The sequence below is a fragment of the Camellia sinensis genome, chromosome 11 (assembly GCF_055761805.1).
Source record: "Camellia sinensis isolate YWXY chromosome 11, ASM5576180v1, whole genome shotgun sequence".
Taxonomy (NCBI): Eukaryota; Viridiplantae; Streptophyta; class Magnoliopsida; order Ericales; family Theaceae; genus Camellia; species Camellia sinensis.
In genome coordinates this window covers 101,116,273-101,140,261 of record NC_138971.1, presented here as the reverse complement: position 1 = coordinate 101,140,261, position 23,989 = coordinate 101,116,273, and the positions used below count along the sequence as shown (strand labels likewise).

General features: G+C 37.4%; 1 protein-coding gene across 2 annotated transcripts; it reads right to left on the bottom strand.

The window, feature by feature from the left end:
- Positions 1-16,133: 16,133 nt before the first annotated feature.
- On the bottom strand, positions 16,134-21,946 carry LOC114313840 (uncharacterized). 2 transcript variants are annotated; one of them, XM_028260246.2, is made up of 8 exons: positions 21,746-21,946; positions 21,392-21,592; positions 19,152-19,223; positions 18,063-18,130; positions 17,704-17,860; positions 16,923-17,003; positions 16,722-16,811; positions 16,134-16,568 (listed from the first exon to the last, which is right to left on the bottom strand). In XM_028260246.2, the coding sequence occupies exons 2-8, from the start codon at positions 21,578-21,580 to the stop codon at positions 16,446-16,448; spliced, it is 780 nt and encodes a 259-aa protein (XP_028116047.1). In that variant the 5' UTR covers positions 21,581-21,592; positions 21,746-21,946; the 3' UTR covers positions 16,134-16,445. The 2 variants fall into 2 exon arrangements, with proteins under 2 accessions (XP_028116047.1, XP_028116048.1); XM_028260247.2 differs by having other exon boundaries at positions 21,392-21,746.
- Positions 21,947-23,989: the final 2,043 nt, after the last annotated feature.

Sequence of the window (23,989 nt, the reverse complement as noted above, 5' to 3'; positions counted from 1 at the left end):
GTTGGTGTAGAAGTGCCTCAGACAATACCTATGCTCAACATTAGGCAAAACCTGTTTAAATGTGTGCACTAATCCTTTTTGTGTATCTGAAATGAATGTCCAACCAATGTCAGTGCCATCTCATTTGTCCTCTATTAATTGGGTAAGAAACCATATCCATGAATCCTTGCATTCAGCCTCCACTGTAGCAATGGCAATGGGAAACATGTTGCCATTCCCTTCAAGGCCAATGGCTGCTAAAAGTTGGCGCCCATATATGCGCTTCAAAAAACAACCATCTAACCCAACAACAGGCCTGCAACCTTGGAGAAAACCTTGCTTCTGTGCATCTAGTCTGACATACAACCTTTTAAAAACACGTGTAAGTTATTTGTTAGGCCTTTCTATTTGATCATTATCTTCTTGAACTATAGGTTTGTCCAATTTCATCACTAACCAACTATTTGGATTATGATGTTTCATTGTCTCACAATAGTCCCAAAGTGTAACGCCCTCAAAATAAACCCAATATATGTATATCATCAACATGCATTATTTAAAGAAACAATCTATTAATTCGTTCATCAGAGTATTACTAAATAAAAACATTACATGTAACATCAAATTAAATGTCCTATGGGCTTACATCTTTCCAAGCCAACACTTGGACACAAATTATGAGTTCTAACTCAAATACAATTTAAGCCCTAGGCTTGATTATTTATCAAATAAAAACAAACAACTAAAGATAGTCTTCAAATTTCAAATCCTTCCATGCTAAGTCCTGGGAGGTAGCTTATCACCTGGACCTGAAAATGATGTTCCCATAAAGGGTGAGCCACAGCCAAGTAGAAATATACTAAACCACATATAAGCAATGAATAACGTAATAGCGTTCAACAGATGGTTAACCAAGGTAATCAATTACTTCATTTTACAGTCTCATGACACTATTGTCTAAGATACGTTTTACTTTCCAACTTTATCCACATGGCTCAGAACCTGGCCAAACTTACAACAGTGAAATATATATATATCATATTCACATCCTTCCAATATCAGCAAACAAATGAGACTCAAGCTCAAATCAAAACACTTCATACTTCCAGATTGATACACATTTTAGTGCTGTATCAGTAAAATCACTTCTATATAAATAAGCACACTTAAAAGTGATGCTAATGGAGTCCATCCCCTATCTCCTCCCAAACAAAATCCGGTTTAGAGGTCCATCCCCTATCTTCCCCTAAACCGTGGAGTACATCCCCTATCTCCTCCCACACAAAACAATGTATGCAAATGCAATGCTCAATCAATACACGTATTTTCTGTATCAATGCAATAGTCAAAATTAATGACTTAACCAATGTGATTAGTTTCAGTTATTCCTAATCCACATGCAATGTCTACAACAATCACGACTATCCTCCACCGATAGCCCAAAACAGTTATTTCTAAACTGAAAATAACTATGTCAATAGACAAATGATTCAAATTATCCAACTACGCCATTTAATCAATGAATTCCCCAATTCCATGAATTTAACCATCTTTTCCCAATTCCATGAATTAATTATACAAATTAATTTAATAATACAACTAGGGTTTTTCCCAAAATTTACCAAAGTAACCCCAACATATCAAAATACCAAAAACTTAGAACAAAACCTATAAAATGGAGTAGGAAATCCCTACCTCAAAGAAGATAACCCAAATGGAGAAGACAGAGATGAATACCCAAATTCCAATGTGCTCCAAATCACCAAATGTTCAGATTAAATGAAAGCCCTCGACTCCCTCTATCTTTTTAATAAAGCAACTAGGGTAGAAACACACTCTAAATAGATCAAACCTAAGAGAGAAGGTGAGTAGGGAGAGAGAGAAGTCGGACCTAGGGTTTGGAATCAAAAGAAGATGAAAAAGACTGATCAAAACCCGCTGCTGTGTATATAAACTGGACAGGCTCGCTCGAGCGAAGACTTGGTCGCTCGAGCGACCAGACACAGAGAAGCTACGCTCGAGCCAAGGAAGCCTTGCTCGAGCCAACAACCCAAAAGCTCGCTCGAGCGAAAGAAAACTCGATCGAGCGAAGAACTCAAACCCTCAGGTCTGTAACCAGACACACGCTCGAGCGAGGGAACTATCGCTCGAGCGAAGAACGAACTAACTCGCTCGAGCGAAGAAAAGCTCGCTCGAGCCAAGAATGCAAAGCTACAGGTCCAAATCAGACGCAAACTCTCGCTCGAGCTACCAAACCCTGGCTCGAGCGAAGAACCAAAAAAAACAGCTCGCACGAGCGACAAACCCCTCGCTAGAGCGAAGATCCAAAATTCTGGACAGGAACACTTGGTTTCTAAACCCAACCAACCTGAAACAAACCTGCCCAACACATCCTATAACTCCAACTAAGAAAATATGGGACAACAACAACAATTATATAATGACAGAATCTACGGAACCTAAGTCCGGATACAGTAATCAAATGGGAAAAGACCGGGGTCGCTATAACCTCCCCCCCTTAAAAGAATTTCGTCCCCGAAATTAAGCATAAGTTTGTAAACAAAAACAAGTTTTTTCTCAATTCTCAAAGATATTAAATAACAACAATAAACATCTTGACCCAATACTGGTCACTTCATCTCCTTATCAAGGGGTATCCCACAATATATAAAACAACATAAATCTCAATCTGTATCATTATTATGCATTATTCCTTTCAATGTTAACAATTCCCATATCATATTCAATCGCATGATATATACAACACATTCACCAATGTACTCAACAGATGCAATGTTACACTGAACTTCTATAATGAAGCAAGTTTCAAGATACACCCATTTACTAAAACATACACAACGTTTTACAAAATCTAAATACAAGATTACAAATCGATAAACATGTCCGGGTATTTTTCACGGACTTCCAACTCACGTTCCCAAGTGGCTTCCTCCACTCCGTGATGTTTCCACAAAACTTTGACCAAAGGGATGGTTTTGCCTCGCAAAACTTGATCCCGCCTATCCAAGACCCAAACCGGTCTCTCCTCATACGAAACATCCTCATCAATCACTAAATCAGTCCAATCCAACACATGTGATGGATCCGGCTCATACTTCCGAAGCATACTCACATGAAACACGTCATGTACTCCGGACAGCTGCGGTGGTAAAGCTAAACGATAAGCAGCCTCGCCAATCCTCTCAAGGATCTCAAACGGACCAATGAACCGAGGGGATAACTTCCCGCTCTTCCCAAACCTCATCAAACCCCGCCTAGGTGATATCTTCAGAAAGACATGATCACCCACCTCAAACACCAAAGGTCTCCTCCTACGGTCGGCATAAGATTTCTGACGACTCTGTGCTGTAATAAGCCTCTTACGGATAACCTCAACTTTCTCCGTCGTTTCCCTCACCAACTCCGGACCCAACAGAGGTGCATCACCCACCTCGGCCCAACAAACAGGAGATCTACACGGTCGGCCATACAAGGCCTCAAATGGTGCCATACCGATACTAGACTGGAAACTGTTGTTGTAGGCAAACTCCACCAACGGCAAGTGCCTCTCCCACGACCCACTAAAGTCTAGAACACAATCCCGCAGCATATCCTCAAGGATCTGAATAGTACGCTCGGACTGCCCGTCAGTCTGTGGATGATAAGCCGTGCTAAAGGTCAACTTAGTGCCTAAGGCACTCTGCAAACTCTGCTACAACCTGGCAGTAAAACGAGGATCTCTATCTGAGACGATCGTCACTGGAACCCCGTGTAACCTCACTATGTCCCGAATATACAAGTCGGCAAGATGATCGACTGAATCTCTCACGCGCATAGGAATGAAGTGCGCCGACTTAGTCAACCGGTCTACAACCACCCAAATAGCATCACTACCCCGCTGAGTCCTCGGAAGACCCACAACGAAGTCCATAGTGACATGTTCCCACTTCCACTCGGCAATAGGCAAGGGTTGCAACAAACCCGCTGGCCTCTGATGTTCGGCCTTCACTTGCTGACAAGTAAGACACTTAGACACAAAAGCTGCCACATCTCTCTTCATACCCCGCCACCAAAACTGGCGACCCAAATCCCGATACATCTTAGTGCCTCCCGGATGCACCGCAAGGCGTGAATGATGAAACTCTCGAAGTACCTCCTCTCGGCAAGACTCCGGCACAAACAGACGGTCTCCGTATCTCACACTCAGGTCGGAATATGCCGCCAAACCCTTCTCAACCTTCCCACTGGAAATCTTCTCACGAAGCGATTCTACCTCAAGGTCACCCCTCTGAGCCTCTAACACTCGAGTCACAAGTGTAGGCCGTGCAACAACAGAAAACAAGGCCGCAGCCTCAATGGATTCGCCCAACAGTAAATCAAACTCCCCAAGTGCACCCAACATCTGCCATTCTCGGATGACTATACTAGCTATGACACCAACAGGTTTCCTGCTAAGGGCATCGGCCACCACATTGGCCTTTCCCTGATGATAATGCAACTCAAAGTCATAATCCTCTATGAACTCCATCTACCTCCTCTTCCTCAAGTTCAAGTCTTTCTGTGTAAACAAATATTTCAAACTCTTATGATCCGAGAATACCTCGAATCTCTCACCATAAAGATAATGCCTCCAAATCTTCAAGGCAAATATCACAGCTGCTAACTCTAGGTCATGCGTAGGGTAATTCTGCTCGTGAATTTTTAACTGACGTGAGCCAAAGGCAATCACTTTCCCCTCCTGCATCAACACACAACCCAGACCCTCTCGTGAGGCGTCACAATAGACTGCATAACCCAACCCTCTCTCTGGAATAATCAATACTGGAGCGGTGGTCAGTCTAACTTTCAACTCCTGGAACGACTTTTCACAAGTCTCACTCCATACAAATTTGACTCCCTTCCGAGTCAATCTAGTCAAAGGCGAAGCTAATCTGGAGAAATCTTTCACAAACCGACGATAATACCCAGCTAACCCCAGAAAACTGCGGATCTCAAACACACTCTTAGGCTGTGCCCAATCTTGCACCGCCTCAGTCTTGGATGTATCAACAGACACTCCTTCCCCAGAAACAACATGGCCTAAGAACTTGACCTCTTCTAGCCAGAACTCACACTTTCCAAACTTAGCATAAAGCTTATGGGCTCTAAGTAACTCAAGCACCACTCTCAAGTGTTCCTTGTGCTTCTCCTCAGAAGGTGAATAGATAAGGATGTCGTCCACGAATACGACTACAAAACGATCTAAAAATTCCCGGAATATCCGGTTCATCAAATCCATAAAAACTGCCGGTGCATTGGTGAGCCCAAATGGCATCACCAGAAACTCATAGTGGCCATACCGCGTACGGAATGCCATTTTCAGAATATCCTCCTCCCTGACTCTTAACTGATGATAACCCGATCTCAAGTCTATCTTCGAGAAACAACGGGAACCCTTCAACTGATCGAACAGATCATCTATACGAGGCATAGGGTACTTATTCTTAACCGTAGCCCAATTCAATTTCCGGTAATCTATACAAAGTCTCAAAGCACCACCTTTCTTTTTAACAAAGAGGGCCGGTGCTCCCCACGGCGAAACACTAGGACGTATAAAGCCCTTATCTAGCAACTCCTGGAGCTGAATCTTCAACTCAACTAACTCGGCTGGGGCAAAACGATAAGGTGCCATAGAAATCGGCGCCGTGCCGGGCACTAGGTCAATAGAGAACTCAATCTCTCGATGCGGTGGCAAACCAACAAGATCCTCGGGAAAGACGTCCGAGTACTCACAAACCACCCTTGGCAACACAATCTGAGACTCATCATCCTCACTAATCGAAAGGTTAGCAAGTAGACCACTAAGCTCACTCCGTCCTCGCGGAACATACCCCGGTGGCAACACATCACCAACCCGGTCCCCCAGAAAATGAAAATACTCTCCGCTCACAGTACAACAAGTGACCCTCTGGCGGTAGCAATCAATAACTGCCTGGTATGACGATAACCAGTCCATACCTAAAATAACATCGAAACCCCTCATAGGCATAACTACAAAGGAAAATGGGATTCTATGATAATCAACCTCTATATCACAACCCCTAACACCTTGTTTCAAAATCAATTCACCCCCAAGAGGTGACACTACACAAATAGGAGATGCTAACTGTGCTAACTCCAACTCCAAAACAGATGCAAATGCAGCAGACACAAAGGAATGAGATGCACCCGTATCAATCAAAACATTAGCGACCGAGTTGCAAAACAAGAAGGTACCTCTCACAACTGATGGTGCCGGCACAAGATCCTGAGCGGTAACAGCATACACGCGCCCAGACGACCTCTGATCAACCTGCTCACCCCTAGGAGCATAAGATTGCTGCACCGACTGGGACGATGAAGCCCCCTGATTGGCCCTCGAGGCCTGACCCGACTGAGCTGGCTGCTGACCCTGAATCGGCCTCAAACCAGATGCACCAGGTGTGCCACCCAACTGCGGGTAATACCTCTTCATATGCCCTGGATGACCACACTGATAACACGAGAGTGGCTGGCCTCTACCCTGACTCTGGCTCTGAGATCGAGCCGAAGAAGATGCTGCTCTCTGCACTCCTCCCCTCTGAGGATAAACTGGAGACTTGTGGCCCAGCTGGCCACACTTGAAACAGGTAATGTCTCCCTGACTGCCTTTCCCCGAACTAGCACTCGGCATAGGAAAAGTCGATCTAGAAAAGCTACCCTGAGACTGCTGAGGATTAAAACCCTTCTGTCTCCTACCATCACTCTGACCATCCTGACTCCTTTTGGAGCCCTTCTGTCCTTCCTCCTCCTCCTGCATCATAATTTCCATGTGGGCTGCAGCATCAACCATACGCCCATAATCCCGAATCATAGTTCCCCCAACTCTCAACTTGAGGCCACGCCTCAACTTCTTCTCAAACTCAATACAACGGCGTTCCTCAGACGCCACCAACTCAGGTGCAAACCTGGACAAACTAGTGAATGCAGCCTCAAACTCGGCCACTGAAGAACTCGACTGCTTAAGCTGACAAAACTGGTCTCTCAGCTTCTCCCTGACTGCTGGAGATAAGAACTTCTCCTGAAAAGCATTCACAAAAGCCTCCCATGTACCTCCTATACGACCCTTAGTAAACTTCCACCACTGACCCGCATCCCCCTTCAACTGGAAAGATGCCAAGGTCACTTTCAACCCCTCGTCTTCGATGCCAAGCATCTCAAACGTCTTCGTTGTCTGTTCGAGCCATTCATCTGCCTTAAGCGGCTCTTTAGGATCACCCACAAATTCATCCGGGTTAGACCGGAAGAACTCCCTCTTCAGAAAAGAAGGTCCTGCATCTGCAACAACAACTTGAGCTTGATTCTCAGCTCTGAGAATACCTACTGACTCCCTGAATGCCCCTGCTATCTCTCGGGCTAAAGCGCCCATAGCCTGCTGGCCTACTGGCTCGACCACATTGGCCTGGCCAATACCCTCCTGAACTGCCGGAATCTCTTCTGGCACAGGCACCTCCTGCCTACCTGGCCTACCACGCCTACCACGTCCTCGTCCTCGTCCTGACATCCTAATAAAAGAAATAAAGACATTAGCACATTAATAAATGTGCCGAAGCTAAACACTCGCGTCCTAATGCATTGGACAACAATAATTCATTCCACGTAAGCACATAATCACATAAGCACCTACGAATTTCATTCCCGGATAATGATAGTCCCAATGAGTTACTATAGTTCCGGTTGGAAGCAGCAGTGATCAAATGCCTTTCCAACAAGACTACTAGAAACTCAAGGGTCCAATCAACATCCTAGAAACTACATTCCATACCCACATAATCACATAAATATATAACATTACACTAAGTCTCTATCAGACGAGACGAACCCATTGTGATACTAATCACTTCCCACGTACCCAAAGTATTCAAACCCGGCACGCTCTGATACCAAGTTGTAGCGCCCTCAAAATAAACCCAATATATGTATATCATCAACATGCATTATTTAAAGAAACAATCTATTAATTCGTTCATTAGAGTATTACTAAATAAAAACATTACATGTAACATCAAATTAAATGCCCTATGGGCTTACATCTTTCCAAGCCAACACTTGGACACAAATTATGAGTTCTAACTCAAATACAATTTAAGCCCTAGGCTTGATTATTTATCAAATAAAAACAAACAACTAAAGATAGTCTTCAAATTTCAAATCCTTCCATGCTAAGTCCTGGGAGGTAGCTTATCACCTGGACCTGAAAATGATGTTCCCATAAAGGGTGAGCCACAGCCCAGTAGAAATATATTAAACCACATATAAGCAATGAATAAAGTAATAGCGTTCAACAGATGGTTAACCAAGGTAATCAATTACTTCATTTTACAGTCTCATGACACTATTGTCTAAGATACGTTTTACTTTCCAACTTTATCCACATGGCTCAGAACCTGGCCAAACTTACAACAGTGAAATATATATATATCATATTCACATCCTTCCAATATCAGCAAACAAATGAGACTCAAGCTCAAATCAAAACACTTCATACTTCCAGATTGATACACATTTTAGTGCTGTATCAATAAAATCACTTCTATATAAATAAGCACACTTAAAAGTGATGCTAATGGAGTCCATCCCCTATCTCCTCCCAAACAAAATCCGGTTTAGAGGTCCATCCCCTATCTTCCCCTAAACCGTGGAGTACATCCCCTATCTCCTCCCACACAAAACAATGTATGCAAATGCAATGCTCAATCAATACACGTATTTTCTGTATCAATGCAATAGTCAAAATTAATGACTTAACCAATGTGATTAGTTTCAGTTATTCCTAATCCACATGCAATGTCTACAACAATCACGACTATCCTCCACCGATAGCCCAAAACAGTTATTTCTAAATTGAAAATAACTATGTCAATAGACAAATGATTCAAATTATCCAACTACGCCATTTAATCAATGAATTCCCCAATTCCATGAATTTAACCATCTTTTCCCAATTCCATGAATTAATTATACAAATTAATTTAATAATACAACTAGGGTTTTTCCCAAAATTTACCAAAGTAACCCCAACATATCAAAATACCAAAAACTTAGAACAAAACCTATAAAATGGAGTAGGAAATCCCTACCTCAAAGAAGATAACCCAAATGGAGAAGACAGAGATGAATACCCAAATTCCAATGTGCTCCAAATCACCAAATGTTCAGATTAAATGAAAGCCCTCGACTCCCTCTATCTTTTTAATAAAGCAACTAGGGTAGAAACACACTCTAAATAGATCAAACCTAAGAGAGAAGGTGAGTAGGGAGAGAGAGAAGTCGGACCTAGGGTTTGGAATCAAAAGAAGATGAAAAAGACTGATCAAAACCCGCTGCTGTGTATATAAACTGGACAGGCTCGCTCGAGCGAAGACTTGGTCACTCGAGCGACCAGACACAGAGAAGCTACGCTCGAGCCAAGGAAGCCTTGCTCGAGCCAACAACCCAAAAGCTCGCTCAAGCGAAAGAAAACTCGATCGAGCGAAGAACTCAAACCCTCAGGTCTGTAACCAGACACACGCTCGAGCGAAAGAACTATCGCTCGAGCGAAGAATGAACTAACTCGCTCGAGCGAAGAAAAGCTCGCTCGAGCCAAGAATGCAAAGCTACAGGTCCAAATCAGACGCAAACTCTCGCTCGAGCTACCAAACCCCGGCTCGAGCGAAGAACCAAAAAAAACAGCTCGCTCGAGCGACAAACCCCTCGCTCGAGCGAAGATCCAAAATTCTGGACAGGAACACTTGGTTTCTAAACCCAACCAACCTGAAACAAACCTGCCCAACACATCCTATAACTCCAACTAAGAAAATATGGGACAACAACAACAATTATATAATGACAGAATCTACGGAACCTAAGTCCGGATACAGTAATCAAATGGGAAAAGACCGGGGTCGCTATACAAAGTCTAGCATACTGCTTCCTTAGATCCCCTTCAATAGTTTCCTTTGTTTTTCTTTTTGCTCTATACACTTGGCTCTTACTTACATCAACCATTAGTACTCTATGAATGTCCTTTTGCATGGCTGAAATATCTATATTAGGAGAATTCCTCAATCTTTCGAGGTACTTTTGTGTAAATACCTTGAGATAACTAGATGGCTGTCATAAGTCATACCACATGAATGAACTTGTTGTAAACTTTTAATCTAGAATGTCCATTCATTTTGCATTGGGATGCATGAATTAAATCCAGACTCTTGTTTACACACTGTAGTAATCCTCTTATTTTCATTTCTAACCCACTTCAAATCATATCCCTGTTGCACTTGCCATTCCTTCAATGTATTCCAAAAAACTTGTACATTCTTAAATCTCATCTCCACTTTTAGGTCAGGTTTGATCATATCTACATCCTCATTAAATTCTGGATACCTATCAACCCTTTCCTCATCATCTGATGATCCATACAAAGTATGCATATCAAAATTTTGATCTGAATACCATTCATTAGAACCCCCATCATTTGGTCCATCTCCTACATTTGATTCAACCCCCAAGTTTGTCTCAACACCCACATTTGATTCTACCCCCACATCTTTATCAACATAAGCAAATATATATATTTATCTTCACTCCCCTCTTACCCATCATTTATCCACTCTGGATTTGTGCTATGACCACCGTCAGGGTCATTCATTTCCTTATCACCCTCATTCTTCTTCTTCTTTTATTTCAATCCCATTTCCCCCTCCATCTTCTTCTATTTCAGGCCCATTTACCCACTCATCTTCCAATTCTATTTGTGTTTTTATTTGTGGAATTTGTGGCCCTTTTATGACTTCCCCATTTGGACCTAAAACCTGAAGTGCCTTATAACATTTTCTCCGCATATAGGGAAACCACATTCAGACCCATATAATGGTATAACATATCAATTACATCCTTATCTAAATTCATCTCCCTAAGACCAATGTCTAGTATTTTCCTTGGAACTCTGTAATACAGTTGGCTAGTAGAAGGATAACCTAGGCTGAAGTACAACTTTGAAAATCAAAAAAGCCAACCCTATCCAGATCAAAATATTGAAAGTAATTCACTTTCCTTCCCATATACACTATATTTGGAGGCTTAGTAAAGTAACATCCATGATGTAACTCAACACTAAAATCTGTTTCCATCACCTCATCCTAAATAATATCAGACACGAAAGACAAAAATAATTCATAAAAAAAAGAGCAAAAAAATAAAAATGAAAATCATAGCAATCAAACAAAACTATTAAACAAACATATGGGTGTTGTCATCACTAACTATACAATAAATAAACCAAAAAAATTATGTTTCCATATCTATGCCTGAACATTACAATACATAAAAGAAAAAAATAATACATAAACAAATTAAAAACCTAACAATAATTTAAGGTTTAGGGTTAATAAACAAATATAAATCATCATATCCATTTTACATATCAAACACAGTATATGCAATAAAGAAGATAAAAATGTAATTAACCCAATAAACAGACATATTGTCTCCTAATACACAACAAAAGGTTAGGGGACCACTATCAACCCCACCTCCATGCACAAAAATCATAAAAGCCAGATTATTTTATACCTTAGTCATGCATCAAAATCAACAAAACTCCAAATTTGTTGTCATTTTTACATAAAAAATAAAAACCCGAATTTATTATTCCAGATATACCTATCTTCATGTAGTTTAGTCAAAAAAATTGATGAAACACTTATGCCAACAACTTTGTTGACACACACAATATAAACTCTACCAAAAAGCTAACAAAAATACATCGCAAACAAAATCCTAACAATAAATCCTTCTTTTTTTTTATTCTCAAACATCAAACATCAAATAAGTAATTTTCCAAACATATTATACGATAAATTTTCAAAAATCGTAATAAAATCTTCAAATAGTCAGAGAAAACATCAAACATTCAATAAATTTATGGTTCTTCAATCGTTACCTGGAGTAAAATTTCCAAAAGCAGATTCTTTGTAGGCTCAAGCAATTGTTACTGATTCGATTTAATCTAAATCCTTTCAAACCCTAACCCATCTCTCTCTCTCTCTGAAAATTGTAATCAAACAACTAAGGATATTCTGATCTTTTTGTTAATTCCGTTACGTCTCGTCACTTTTGCACATTTCTCAAAACCACATGAGGTTTATGAGTACATTTATAAACATCAAGGAGATAATGTACAAACGCGCGAAACCAACAGGGGGTAAAGTGTAATAATCCCAAAGCTATAATGTTTAGTTTTATTCTACTTGGAGAAAGGTTAGCCAGGAAAATGAAAGTTTTGCTAGCAGGATGGTTTCTTGGCTAGCTAGATGAAAGATCCGAGGGAAAATCTATTTGGTGCAGTAAAGCCAAAACAGAACAACACCTTTCAAAGGGTGCTCATCCTTCCTACTCCTTTATCTCATAGAGACAATCAAGGAAGAGATAGATAGGTCTCAACTCTCATTCAACAACACAATAAGCTATATACAATATGATATTTATGCTATGAAATGGAAGGATTAACAAGTATAGAAATTGAGATTGGAATAAAAGTCAAGCCAAAGAATTAGAAGGAACCCTACATTCATCTCTTTGTAGATAAGGGTAAATTAACATCAAATCTGTACTATTAAATGGAGAGAGCAAATTGCCACTATTTCTAAGGTGAAGCCTCATAAAACTAATGAAAGCATCATAGGGCTTCTAAGAAAGTAGAGAAGAAGAGAGTAGAAATAAATCTAACTCATCAAAATAGTTGAAGACTAATCTTCTTGGTTATGGAACAAGGATGTAAAATCCATTTCCATGTTCAAAATTGATTAAGAAAAGAGTTTTCAACACTTTTGATGAGGAAGCTCTTATAGCTTTAAAGAAAAGAAGAAGAGAAAGAGAAAGATAACAAAGGATTATTCAAGGGATTCTATGAAACAACCCCAAACACTTATTAGGATTGAGTGTGGGTTGGATCACATGAACCAAAACACTTGGATGATGAAATAGAGGTAATAAGGTGCAATAAAGTGTAGAGATTACACTATCTAACAGTTCTATAGGAGGGTGGCTGAGCCATCTACATCTCGAATCTAAAATACATCAAAATAAAGATAAACTATACTATCTAACCATTCTATATAGGGGTGGCTGAGCCATCCACATCCCAAAGCTAAAAATGTTACATTAAAATAAAGAAAGATTATACTATAACTCTATGGGGAGTGGGTGAGCTATCCAAATCCCAAAGGTAAAAATATTACATTGAAATAAAGAGAGATTATACCACAACTCTATGGGAGGTGGCTGAGCCAGCCACATTCAAAAGAGAATCACATGCTAGAACGACAAAAAGTTATGGGAAAAAGAGAAAGAAAGGAGAAAAAGATGAGAAAAGTTCAAACTCTTAAGGAAGAGATTTTGATTACCAAACTTGCTTCTAAAACCCTCAAGGACCTTGGATATGGCTTGAACACTTAGCAAGAAGCCTTAAGATCAAGCTTTAGTGGTGTTTTGGTCGTGTATGCATCAAGGAAAGAGGTGGAGAGTTGAGAAGATGGAGGTTCAAAAGTGATGTGATGCACAAGCTCTTAGAATTGCTCTTTAAGCCTTAGAAAACATTTCTTAACCCTTTAGAATGGAATGGAGAGGTTGTATTTATAGGCTTGAAGCTAAAACAAAATATCTAATAAACTTGCAAAGGAACTCCAAAAGTAAAATATCTAAGATATTTGTGTAAAATTCGTAGAAAAGGTCAAATTTTTCGAAGCTACTCTGTTTCTTGGATAAATCATTTGGCCAAACAAAAAATCATCCTGCCAGGCAAAAAATCGTTTGGCCAAAGAAAAACGTTTGGCCAGACAATCTTTTCCTACATAGCTAGATCATTTTTTAAAGGGGAAAACATAGTTTTTCCAGAGAATTGTCCCCATTCCACTCATCTTCACTTTGTTCTTACTCAATTTATTGTAAAAGTCTAATGCTTGAATTTTGGAAATGCAAGCCTCGGAACATTGTGAAAAAGTTTCGAACCATGCAACCAAAACATTAAGTGGGTCTAAAATAGTTTACCCAAAACAGGTGTAAGGTTGGAATTAAAGCTTGAACTCGACTCTCATGTTGAGGAATTCATAAGATAGTACATTCCAACTTTCATTATCGATTGTTCAGAAGAAAGCGCCTAAGTCTTAAAGCCAGTTAAAATAGGGTGTGTACAATGACTCCTCTGATGCCTGGATTTTCAATCCCTAACACAAATTTCAATCAAAATTCAATAGAGAGAGGCAGAGAGCGAGGGGGTATTAACTAAGATCGTTGCTGTGCTTGGTTGAGTTGGAGCTGGAGAAATGTGAAACGATGTCGTAGAACTTGGCGGTGTCGGAGACGATGTCATCACGGAGGGATTTAAGCTTAGCAATCGAAGAATCTCTAGTAGTGTTGGAAATGACTCGACCTTCTGGATCCTTCCATTGTGTTCCTGTGTAAGAAAGAGAGAGAGAGAGAGAGCGAGAGAGAGAGAGAGAGAGAGAGATTTCTAGAGAGAAGTAGAGGGAGAAGAGACAGAAATGGAGAGAATAATAGAAGATCCTCGAGGCCTTTTAGTCTCGTCTGCATAAACGATTGAAGATTTCTATCTCTCTTACTCTCTAATATTGTATTGTGATGTGCTCTAATTGCTTTGCTGCAATTTCATTATAGAATTATAGGTTGTGTTCTGATTGTTCTTCAATTAGTAATCAGATAAAAAAAATTGAAAGTAAACAGATAAAAAAAATTGAGAGTAAACAGATAAAAAAAATTGAACAGATCAATCTTTCTCTCCTCTATATATATGTGTGTGTCAGTATATCACAATTTAAACAAATAAAAATAAAGAATTAAATAGATAAGAAAAAATAGGCTTATGAAATTCAACAAATAGAGGAAATAGGCATAGTGAATTTCAATAGATACAAAAAAAAAAAAGTTTGAATGTCAATAGATAGGGGCAAAATAATTGAACAGATAAATATAAATTTAAACTGATAGGTTCAAAATAATTGAACAAATAAAAATGATCTCAACAAATAGGATAAAGAGTAAAATTGAAAAGAAAATGTCTTCCAATATAACAAAATGTATTTCTTACCACAATATTTTACAAAAAGTGTACTTCTCACACACAATATATATATATATACTCATTGGGACCTAACACTGTACACTCTTTAAAATGGACATTTAACCAATTTTTCTGTTTGATAACTACAAAAGATATAACTTAAAAATTTAAGTTAATCTTGAATGTAGTTTAAAAAGTAATAAAATTTTAAATGATATGAAATTTAATTAATTCTTACTAAATTTATAAATATTTATATATAAGCATCAATATACATCATTATGACCTCACAACTCTCGCCATCACCACCCTTACCCTTCCACAACCACTACTTTCATCACTATTGTCATTCTTATTATAAGCACCACCACTATTTCACTACCACAACCACAATCGCCATCTTCTTCACCTCCACAATCATTGCCACCATTGTCATTATCACAACCACAACAATCACCATTATCTCTACTACCATTGTCATTGACGATATAGACACCACTGTTGTTTCTACCACCCCCACCATTAATTACCAACTCATTATTACTATATAAAATTAAAAAAGTATAATTTAAAAATAATAAATTACAAATTTAAAAAAAATAAATTACAAATTTAATATTATACATATATATATCAAATAATTTATTTTAATTAAAAACTTCAATTCAGCTTTAAAAATTCAAACATTCAATTTTTAATTTTTAATTTTATCAAATATCACCTTAGTATATTGTTTAAAGGTTACTAAAAACATCTCCAAACAAATCCTAATTTACATAATCTTTTTTCATATATATAACACGAAGTAATTTTACATAATATTTTTCACATATATAATACAAACTAATTTGAAACAAATTTCACATCTTAAATATCTTTCACTCATTTTTACTTTGATATATGTATTAACTATAACAATATTTAATCTGGAGTTAACAGATAAATCGGTGAAAATTGGATGATTTTAGCAAATTGTGCGGTATTTTACACCACCAAAAATCAAGTAAAGCCAACGATTACTCTAATAATATAAAAAATGGAACAATTACAGAGTCATTTTATTTATAAAAATATAAAATACATGTTTAGATCGGTATGTATGTTTTTACAGGACAACAGATGTGAACCAGATTCACCTACCAACTCATGCTGAGATGCAACATTGGTATACACGTGTAAATACAGAAAAAAGATTTAAAAAAAAAAAAAATACACAAAAGCCAAAACAAAAATAAAAAGGTAGCAGCAAGTCATAATCCTGGCTTTTCAACAACACTAGAGAAGATAAAGGTCAAAATACCCTCCTCAAATGCCAACAATAACCAACTAGTTTGTAGTTGCGCATATTATATTAAACAGTTTCTTGGTGTTGTGGGGTCACTGGGGATGCCGATGCTATTGTGAAATGGAGACCCCTGGTTTGTCCTGATTGTAGCACAAATGCAAATTGTGTTGCTGCCATTGCTGCAGCCTCCTGTTTTAGAAAATTCCAACACACTTTTAAGCTTCCAATTTTATGTACAAAAAACATCATTAACCACCAAAAAAAAAAAAAAAAAAAAAAAAAAAATTATCAGAATTTGTAGTTCAATGTTGCTGGATGGCAGAAAGAAAAGGAGATACTAACCTGTCTCTGTCTTCGACGCTGCAAGATACTGATGGCCCAGGCCATGATGTAGCAGGGTAAAAGAAACCCAGCAGCCCGAAGCAAGAAAAGCTGCAAGTGCATGAGTTGTTTAATAAAACAAGAAAATTACCGGAGACAACAAACACACAGACATGTATACTATAGAGCAAAGATCAGAACAGAACTTCACATCACACTTACAGAGAAGAAGGTAGATGGATCATCATCTCCATCAGCATCTGTCACAGTCAATGCATGTCTCAAGAGCAGAAGAGCCATTAACTGCCAATTAAAGCCAAAAGCATATGAGCAAGCCGATAAACAAGCTCAGAGAATGACAAACTTTTGGATGACGATAGCATATGTAACTAATTATAAAGGTATAGCAAAAGTTTTATGTATCCAAAACCTAGGCAGGTGACTTTAAGGGAAATTTGGTATATCACATAACAAAATTATCCTCTCTAGAAAGCAAAGTTACGGCACACCAACAGATCATTTTCTTTTTTCCCAGATTTGGAAATGACACATTCATGACAAAAAATTGACTAATAGCACATATGCCTGTCAGATTAAAAACTATCCCGGGGTCCTGGTCGTATTATAGACCCAGAATCAAATCCCACCTGTGTGTGTGTGGTGTGTGTATGTGAGAGAGATAGAGAGAGAGAACATACAAAAAAAATTGCCATGTTGGGTTTAGTTTTTAGAAACTTATTTCAGAATTTATTTATTTTTAAATCTAAAAGTTAGTTTCATGAAAAAATCAAAAGCACTTATCATTTTTATATAATTTTATCTTTTTGGAGGGAAGAAATAATTTTAAAATTCTTAAAATAGATTTTTGATAATTTTTTTTTTTTTGTAAAACTAATTTTTATTTTTATTTTTTAAAAAAATGGAAAATTTTTCAGAGAATGAAACCAAACATGTTTGGTAATCTGTTTGACACTTCACATAATTGATAATCAAGAGGGCTTACAATTAGAGCAGCTGATCGGCAAAAAGCAGCTCCACTGGTATTTGTAGCAGCATAGTCATCATACTCGCCCTCCAAAAGGTGGCGCTCTGAATCAGCAACTGCCAAAAGCCGAGGATCATTCAAATCCAGAGGGGTGCCAGCTATTGTCCATCCGCCACTTCAACACACAATCAACAACCAAAACATCATTAGACAGTCTTTTATCATGCCGAAAATTTAATTGATAAATCCACACATACGTAATTTCCATAAACATCAAAAAGTAAATACACCTAAAATCCAAAAGAAAACAAACCAAAAAAAAAACGTGGGACTAATGCACAAAAACAGCAAAAGCATATTAAAAAAACAAAACCTACCCAATGTCGATAGCAGTCTCTTCAAGAGGAGGCGGGCGTGGAGGAGCAGTATAACCGGCTTGGTAAGGCTGTACAAAAGTTGTAAAAAAAAAAAATCATTAAAATACAGAAACCTTACTCAGATATGACCAAATGTGATATTTAAAACAAATAAGCTGCATGCAGCCATATTGTTTCCGGAATACATAAGTGTTCTGACATCTGGAGGGTAAGATATCACACGCAACCTACACTTTCATTGGTTGTAGGTCAACTACAAACATAAACACATAATGAAACCAAGAAAAACTCAAAGCAAAGGCATGAATGTTCTTACATGTAGCTACCATAAATATTTTTCTTTAATTTTGGAGTACAGAACCAATAGGCTGTAAATCCTTGCTAGAGAAATTAATGTTACACTAAATGCAGTATATTTACCATTGCGTACATACAAGAAAACAATTTGACATGCTTTTTCAAATGCAAAATATTTGCCATACATGCTGGCATATCTTAAGGGGCATATAAACGGACGATCACAAAGTATGAAGAGTTTTTTTTTTTTTTTTGGATAAGCATGAAGGGTGAAGAGTTAAGTTATTACAAGTATGCAATCAAAAGAGGTTGCAAAATGATTTCTGATATACCATGGTCATGATTGTCAATAGGCTATAATAACCTATCTTTCTGATAAGTGCCAACGGACCATAACCTATATATTTTAGTATGTGTTTAAAGTATAACAGTTTCTCATAGTTTCTTAAGGGCATGTCTGAATATGCAAGATTAAAAAAATGATGAAACCAAGCCACTTTGTATAACATCATGCCTCTGTAATAATAAGCATGTTAACCAGGCGTACAATGTAAATTTACCCCAATATGTTTTCAATCTATTTATGGCACTATCAGAATTGGTTTGCAAAAATCTATAGAAGTAACATAAGCTTACAGTTCAAAGTTTAATCCTTCATCACAATTGAGATCATATTTGTACTAGCATGTAAATAACGTACAGCCATCACAGTTCAAATTCAACAAGCATATATTGCCATACTAAAATACCATACGAATAAGTACAACAATATGTAGGTTGCAACAATCATACCTTATGACAGATCTCACAAATTATGTCTCCTTTCTCATTGCACCAGTGTTGAACACACGTTCGGTGAGCATACTGCATAAAAAAGTATACATTAAAACATTTAAACAAGCAACCATCAATTTAAAAATAAAAATTATTAATGCATGAGACTACGCCGTGGGTGCATGTGACCAAGGCATTACCAACAATGTATTTGTTGCAACCATATCCAATTAATACATGTTATTGGCAGTAAGATGTAAGGCCCCGTTTGTTTCCAGAGATGGAATGGAGGGGATTGATAGTGAGGGGATTAATAGTGAGGGGATTGTTAGTGAGGGTCGTTTGTTTTCAGAGATAGAATGGAGGGGATTGATAGTGAGGGGATTAATAATGAGGGGATTGTTAGTGAGGGGATTGATAGTGAGGGGATTAGTAGTGAGGGGATTGATAGTGAGGGGATTAGTAGTGAGGAATTGTTAAATTATTTTTATATAAAATAATAAAACAAATAAAAAAATATAAAAAATTAAAAATTATATTTTAAAAAAAATTCCAATATATAAAAAATAAAAAAAATAAAAAAATTTCTAATCCCCTCACTATTTTTCTAATACCATCTCTACCTCCTCACTATGAATCCCCTCCCCAAGGGTATTAGTAATACCAAGGTATTAGTAATACCCTCCCTATCTCTCAAAACAAACAAGGTATAAGTTAGTCCCAAGGTATTAATAGTCCCAAGGCTATCTCTCAAAACAAACACCCCATATACTAATCCCAAGGTACTAGTAATCCTAATGCCCTTGCTATAACCCAAAACAAACGGGGCCTAAGGCTCTTCAATATGAGACTACGCAGTCTAAATGAATTAGAGTCCATCCCAAAAACAGAAGAAGAATAGAACTTCTGATTCACCTCCCCTTCCCTCTAAATGGCTACAACTTACAACTATTGTCTTGAGCATAATTAGCAGGAAAATTAATCCCCCTAGAGGTAAATGCAGTTTTTAAGCATGTTCCCAGAGCAGTGACAGATCTTTGGTAAATTATGACCGTTAAAATCTTGAAAACACCTGAGAAAAGTTCTGCAAAATCTTGGGGACTATTAATATTTTATAGTCATAAGGATTCCCATTAAAATCTTCCCCCACGGCTTATTTTCTAGTTTCCAATAAGACCTTTCTAACAATTGTTTTGGCAACGATAGTGAGTTCAGCATTTAATTCCAAACCATTAATGTTACCTCAATTTTCCAACATGTTTTCCGGACTGATTTGCCTTCTCCATTTTCCCATGACATTTCTTTTTCTTTTAGTAGGTAAATAATTCATTGAAAAGCAAAGAACAATATGTGTAATGCAGCATAGGAGGCTTACCCTCAAACAAATTTGCTGATAACAGAAAAAATCACCAGAAGTCCCCCATCGTGCTTGACAGAAAGGGGTAAACTCCTATGACTAATACACTACTAACAACTACAAAACAACAAAGCCATTCAAAACTCATACCTTTAACTAGGCCTCCAGCCTAAACACTATAAACCCGCCATCCAAAGCTCAAAAACTATCATTTGTTCTTCAAAACAACACACCACTATCTCAGTCAAAGACTTGTTTATTCTTCACATGCCGTTTCTTTCTTTTTTTTCACTTCCATATTTGACAGTTGTAAACCCAAAGTGAATTTTTTTTACTTAAAAACAGAAACAATCTACTCTATTATATAAAGCATACATCTGAGTTTTTGTGAAGTCTATCACATGTTTTACTTTTCCAAGAATGCCCATCTCCCCTAGTAGTTGTCTTGTCACCCCTTCCCACTTAGTAACTATCACATTCATCAAGCCGTTCAAAACTGCTAATCAATTTTCCTCACTACTAGTTTTCTAAATTCCTTCAATGACTAAAGTAAAACATTATATCTTTCAAGGGAAATTCTATGGTACCATATGCACCTTTGATTACGACCTTCCTATTATGACTTACTGTGACATTGGTTATGACATTATTTTAGTTATGATCTGAGTATTGATCAGTTATATCTCACATGATGTTTTGTATGAGTCCCATAGTATTGAGTATGCCATTTGTGATAATCACAACTCACAAATGTGTTAACTTGCATGTTCAAAACCCAAAACGTAAAATAAATCCCTAAAATAAAAATTCAACAATTTATATTTATGAGGCTATTAATATTAACAATAAATCTCATATGTTACAGCAGCACAAAAAAAAATTAGAACAAACAAAAAATTACCTTTAAGCTGCCCCTACAAGCACAAGGCGTCTCCAAATTATTGACCGAATCCTCCTCCTGGCAAATCCGGCATTCCGACACCCTTATCAGCGGCTGATCCTCATTCGAACGCTCACTACTTTCCTCCTCCACCACCGTCACCACTGCCTTTCCATCCTCCTCCACATGCACTACCAAGTGGTCATCCATCGCAAACAAATCCTAATCACCCGAAAAAGCAAATTTATAAGAAAACTAATTACAACAAAACTCTAGAAATCAGCCGATCACGCTCGTTCATCAACATCGACTGGATCGATAAAATCAAATGAAAATTCACAACATTTTCGAGAGATTAGGTAGGGATTGAAATACCTCGAAGAACAAGAAGAAAGTGGAATTGAAATCGCGTGTTTGGTGGCCGACCGAATAAACTCTCTCTCCCTCTCCTTCCGCGTTTTTGTCTTTTGTCTTTTTCTTTTTGTTTGTTTTTTTTTAACAAAAAAAGAGCTGCTGGTATGGTATGAGTGTCTCGTAAAATAGAATAGAGGAAATTGAATATTTATAGGTCTTCATAGCCTCGGTTTTACCGAGCCTCGCTTTTTCAGGTTGGGTGACGTCAGGGCAACGGCTAGCTACCATGGGCAGTTTTGTCAATTCACATCTTGCCGCGTAACCGGTCTCTCCGGTTGGGCTGCCTTTGATTCGCTCTCTCTGCGGTCATCATGATTATGATGTCTCTCTCTCTCTCTCTCTCTCTTTTTTTTTTTTCTTTAAAGTTTAATTTTATTTCTTATATTGATGGGAAAATTAATTAATGATTTTAAATTATGAAAAATTAATAAAATATTCCCTCCAACTAAGAGGTTTAAGATTTTTTTTATTAGTTAGTATCTCTGAATATTTTCACATAGGTAATTCGATTAAGAAAATTTTTGTCAAACTTAGAAAAATTTCTTTGTGAAATCAGAGAAATTTCTCTGTGAAAATTTAAATTTACCTAAATCTGAGTGAAATTTATCTGAGACGGAAAAAATTCTCTATAAAAATGTTGAGAGATCTTAACTACTATGAAAATATTGTATATCATTTATCTTATAAAACCTTAATATTTGGGATCTTAAAAAAAAATTCTTTTAAATTAAAAATTTAATTATCTTTTATTAATTAGGACTGTAAAAAAAAAAAATCTACTAATAATTTGTTAAAACTTGGCTTGAAAACCTAAAATTTAAATTGTGTTTAGATCTAACTTGTTTATATAATGAGCTTTCAATGAGTTGAAAACAAGCAGGTCAACCAGAAGACTAGGCTTCCAAAGTTGAATCAAATTTAAGGAATTCCTACTTCTTATTGTACTAATATGCTAAAAATAAGTTCTTATTGTACTAATATGCTAAAAATAAATAAATAAAGGATCAGTCCAACTAATCTAAATTCATAATTCATAATTCAAAATAAAAAATAATAATAATTATAAATTATGCAAACTTAATTAGTAATTATGCATATAACAATCTGAGAATTTTTTTTGCTATATTTAGATTAATTTTTATTTAGTATTATGACTTTATATTTTATTTAATATATTTTTTTAACTGGCTATTTACTTTTATAAATTATATTTTGTCTAATTATAAAGTAACGTGACCAAATCTTGATATTTTTTTTTGTTATTGTCTTCATGTTTTTATTCATGTAAGTAATTTTTTTAAAATTCATATGCAAAGATACTTTGTATGGGTTGGGTTGCAAATAAAAAAACAAAAAGGGTAGGAAGGAAAGCTGTTTTTGGATTGAAATTGGACATGAACAAAACTTATGATAGGGTTGGGATTTTTTGGTTGCAATTATAGGTAAATTATGGATTCCACAGAAATGGGTGCAGCTGGTTTCACAATGCATTTCAACGGTCTCTTTTTCCATTTTGTGTCTACCAAAAGAATGGGGTGGATTGGGGTTTAGAGACCTTAGGTGTTTTAACCAAGCTTTACTAGCTAAACAGGCATGGCGACTGCTGTCAAATCCGAATATGTTGCTGTCTCAAGTCCGGTTAGGAAAATATTGCCCTAGTCAATCTTTTTGCTTGTTAAGAAGGCCAACAATGCTTCGTGGGGATGGAGTAGTCTTTTGTGAGGTAGGGATCTCCTTAATTCAGGCATCCATTGGGTGGTGGGGAATGGTAAACAGATTTTTCCTTTTGAGGACCAATGGATACCGGTGGTATCTAATCCATTGAAGGGGAAGGATCTGAATAGGTTGTCACCTAGTATGAGAGTAGAGCACTTTATAAATAATGAGCAGAAATGTTGGAGAGAATCTCTGCTTGGACTTTTTTTCCTTGAAGATTGCATTAAACACATTCTCGCAATTCATATTCCGACACATCCTTGTGAGGATAAAGTAATTTGGTGTCCGCTTAAGAGCAGGGAAATATTCGGTAAAGTCTGGGTACAAACAAGCGTTGATTAGATATTATCCGATGTTTGGACAAATAGATCCTGATCAATTGGTGTGGAAAAAGTTGTGCAATTAAGGTTTCCTTCTAAATGGGCTTTATTTATATGGAAGTGTCTGCATAGAATCCTTCTAGCACAGTGGGGGTTAAGAAGGCGAGGA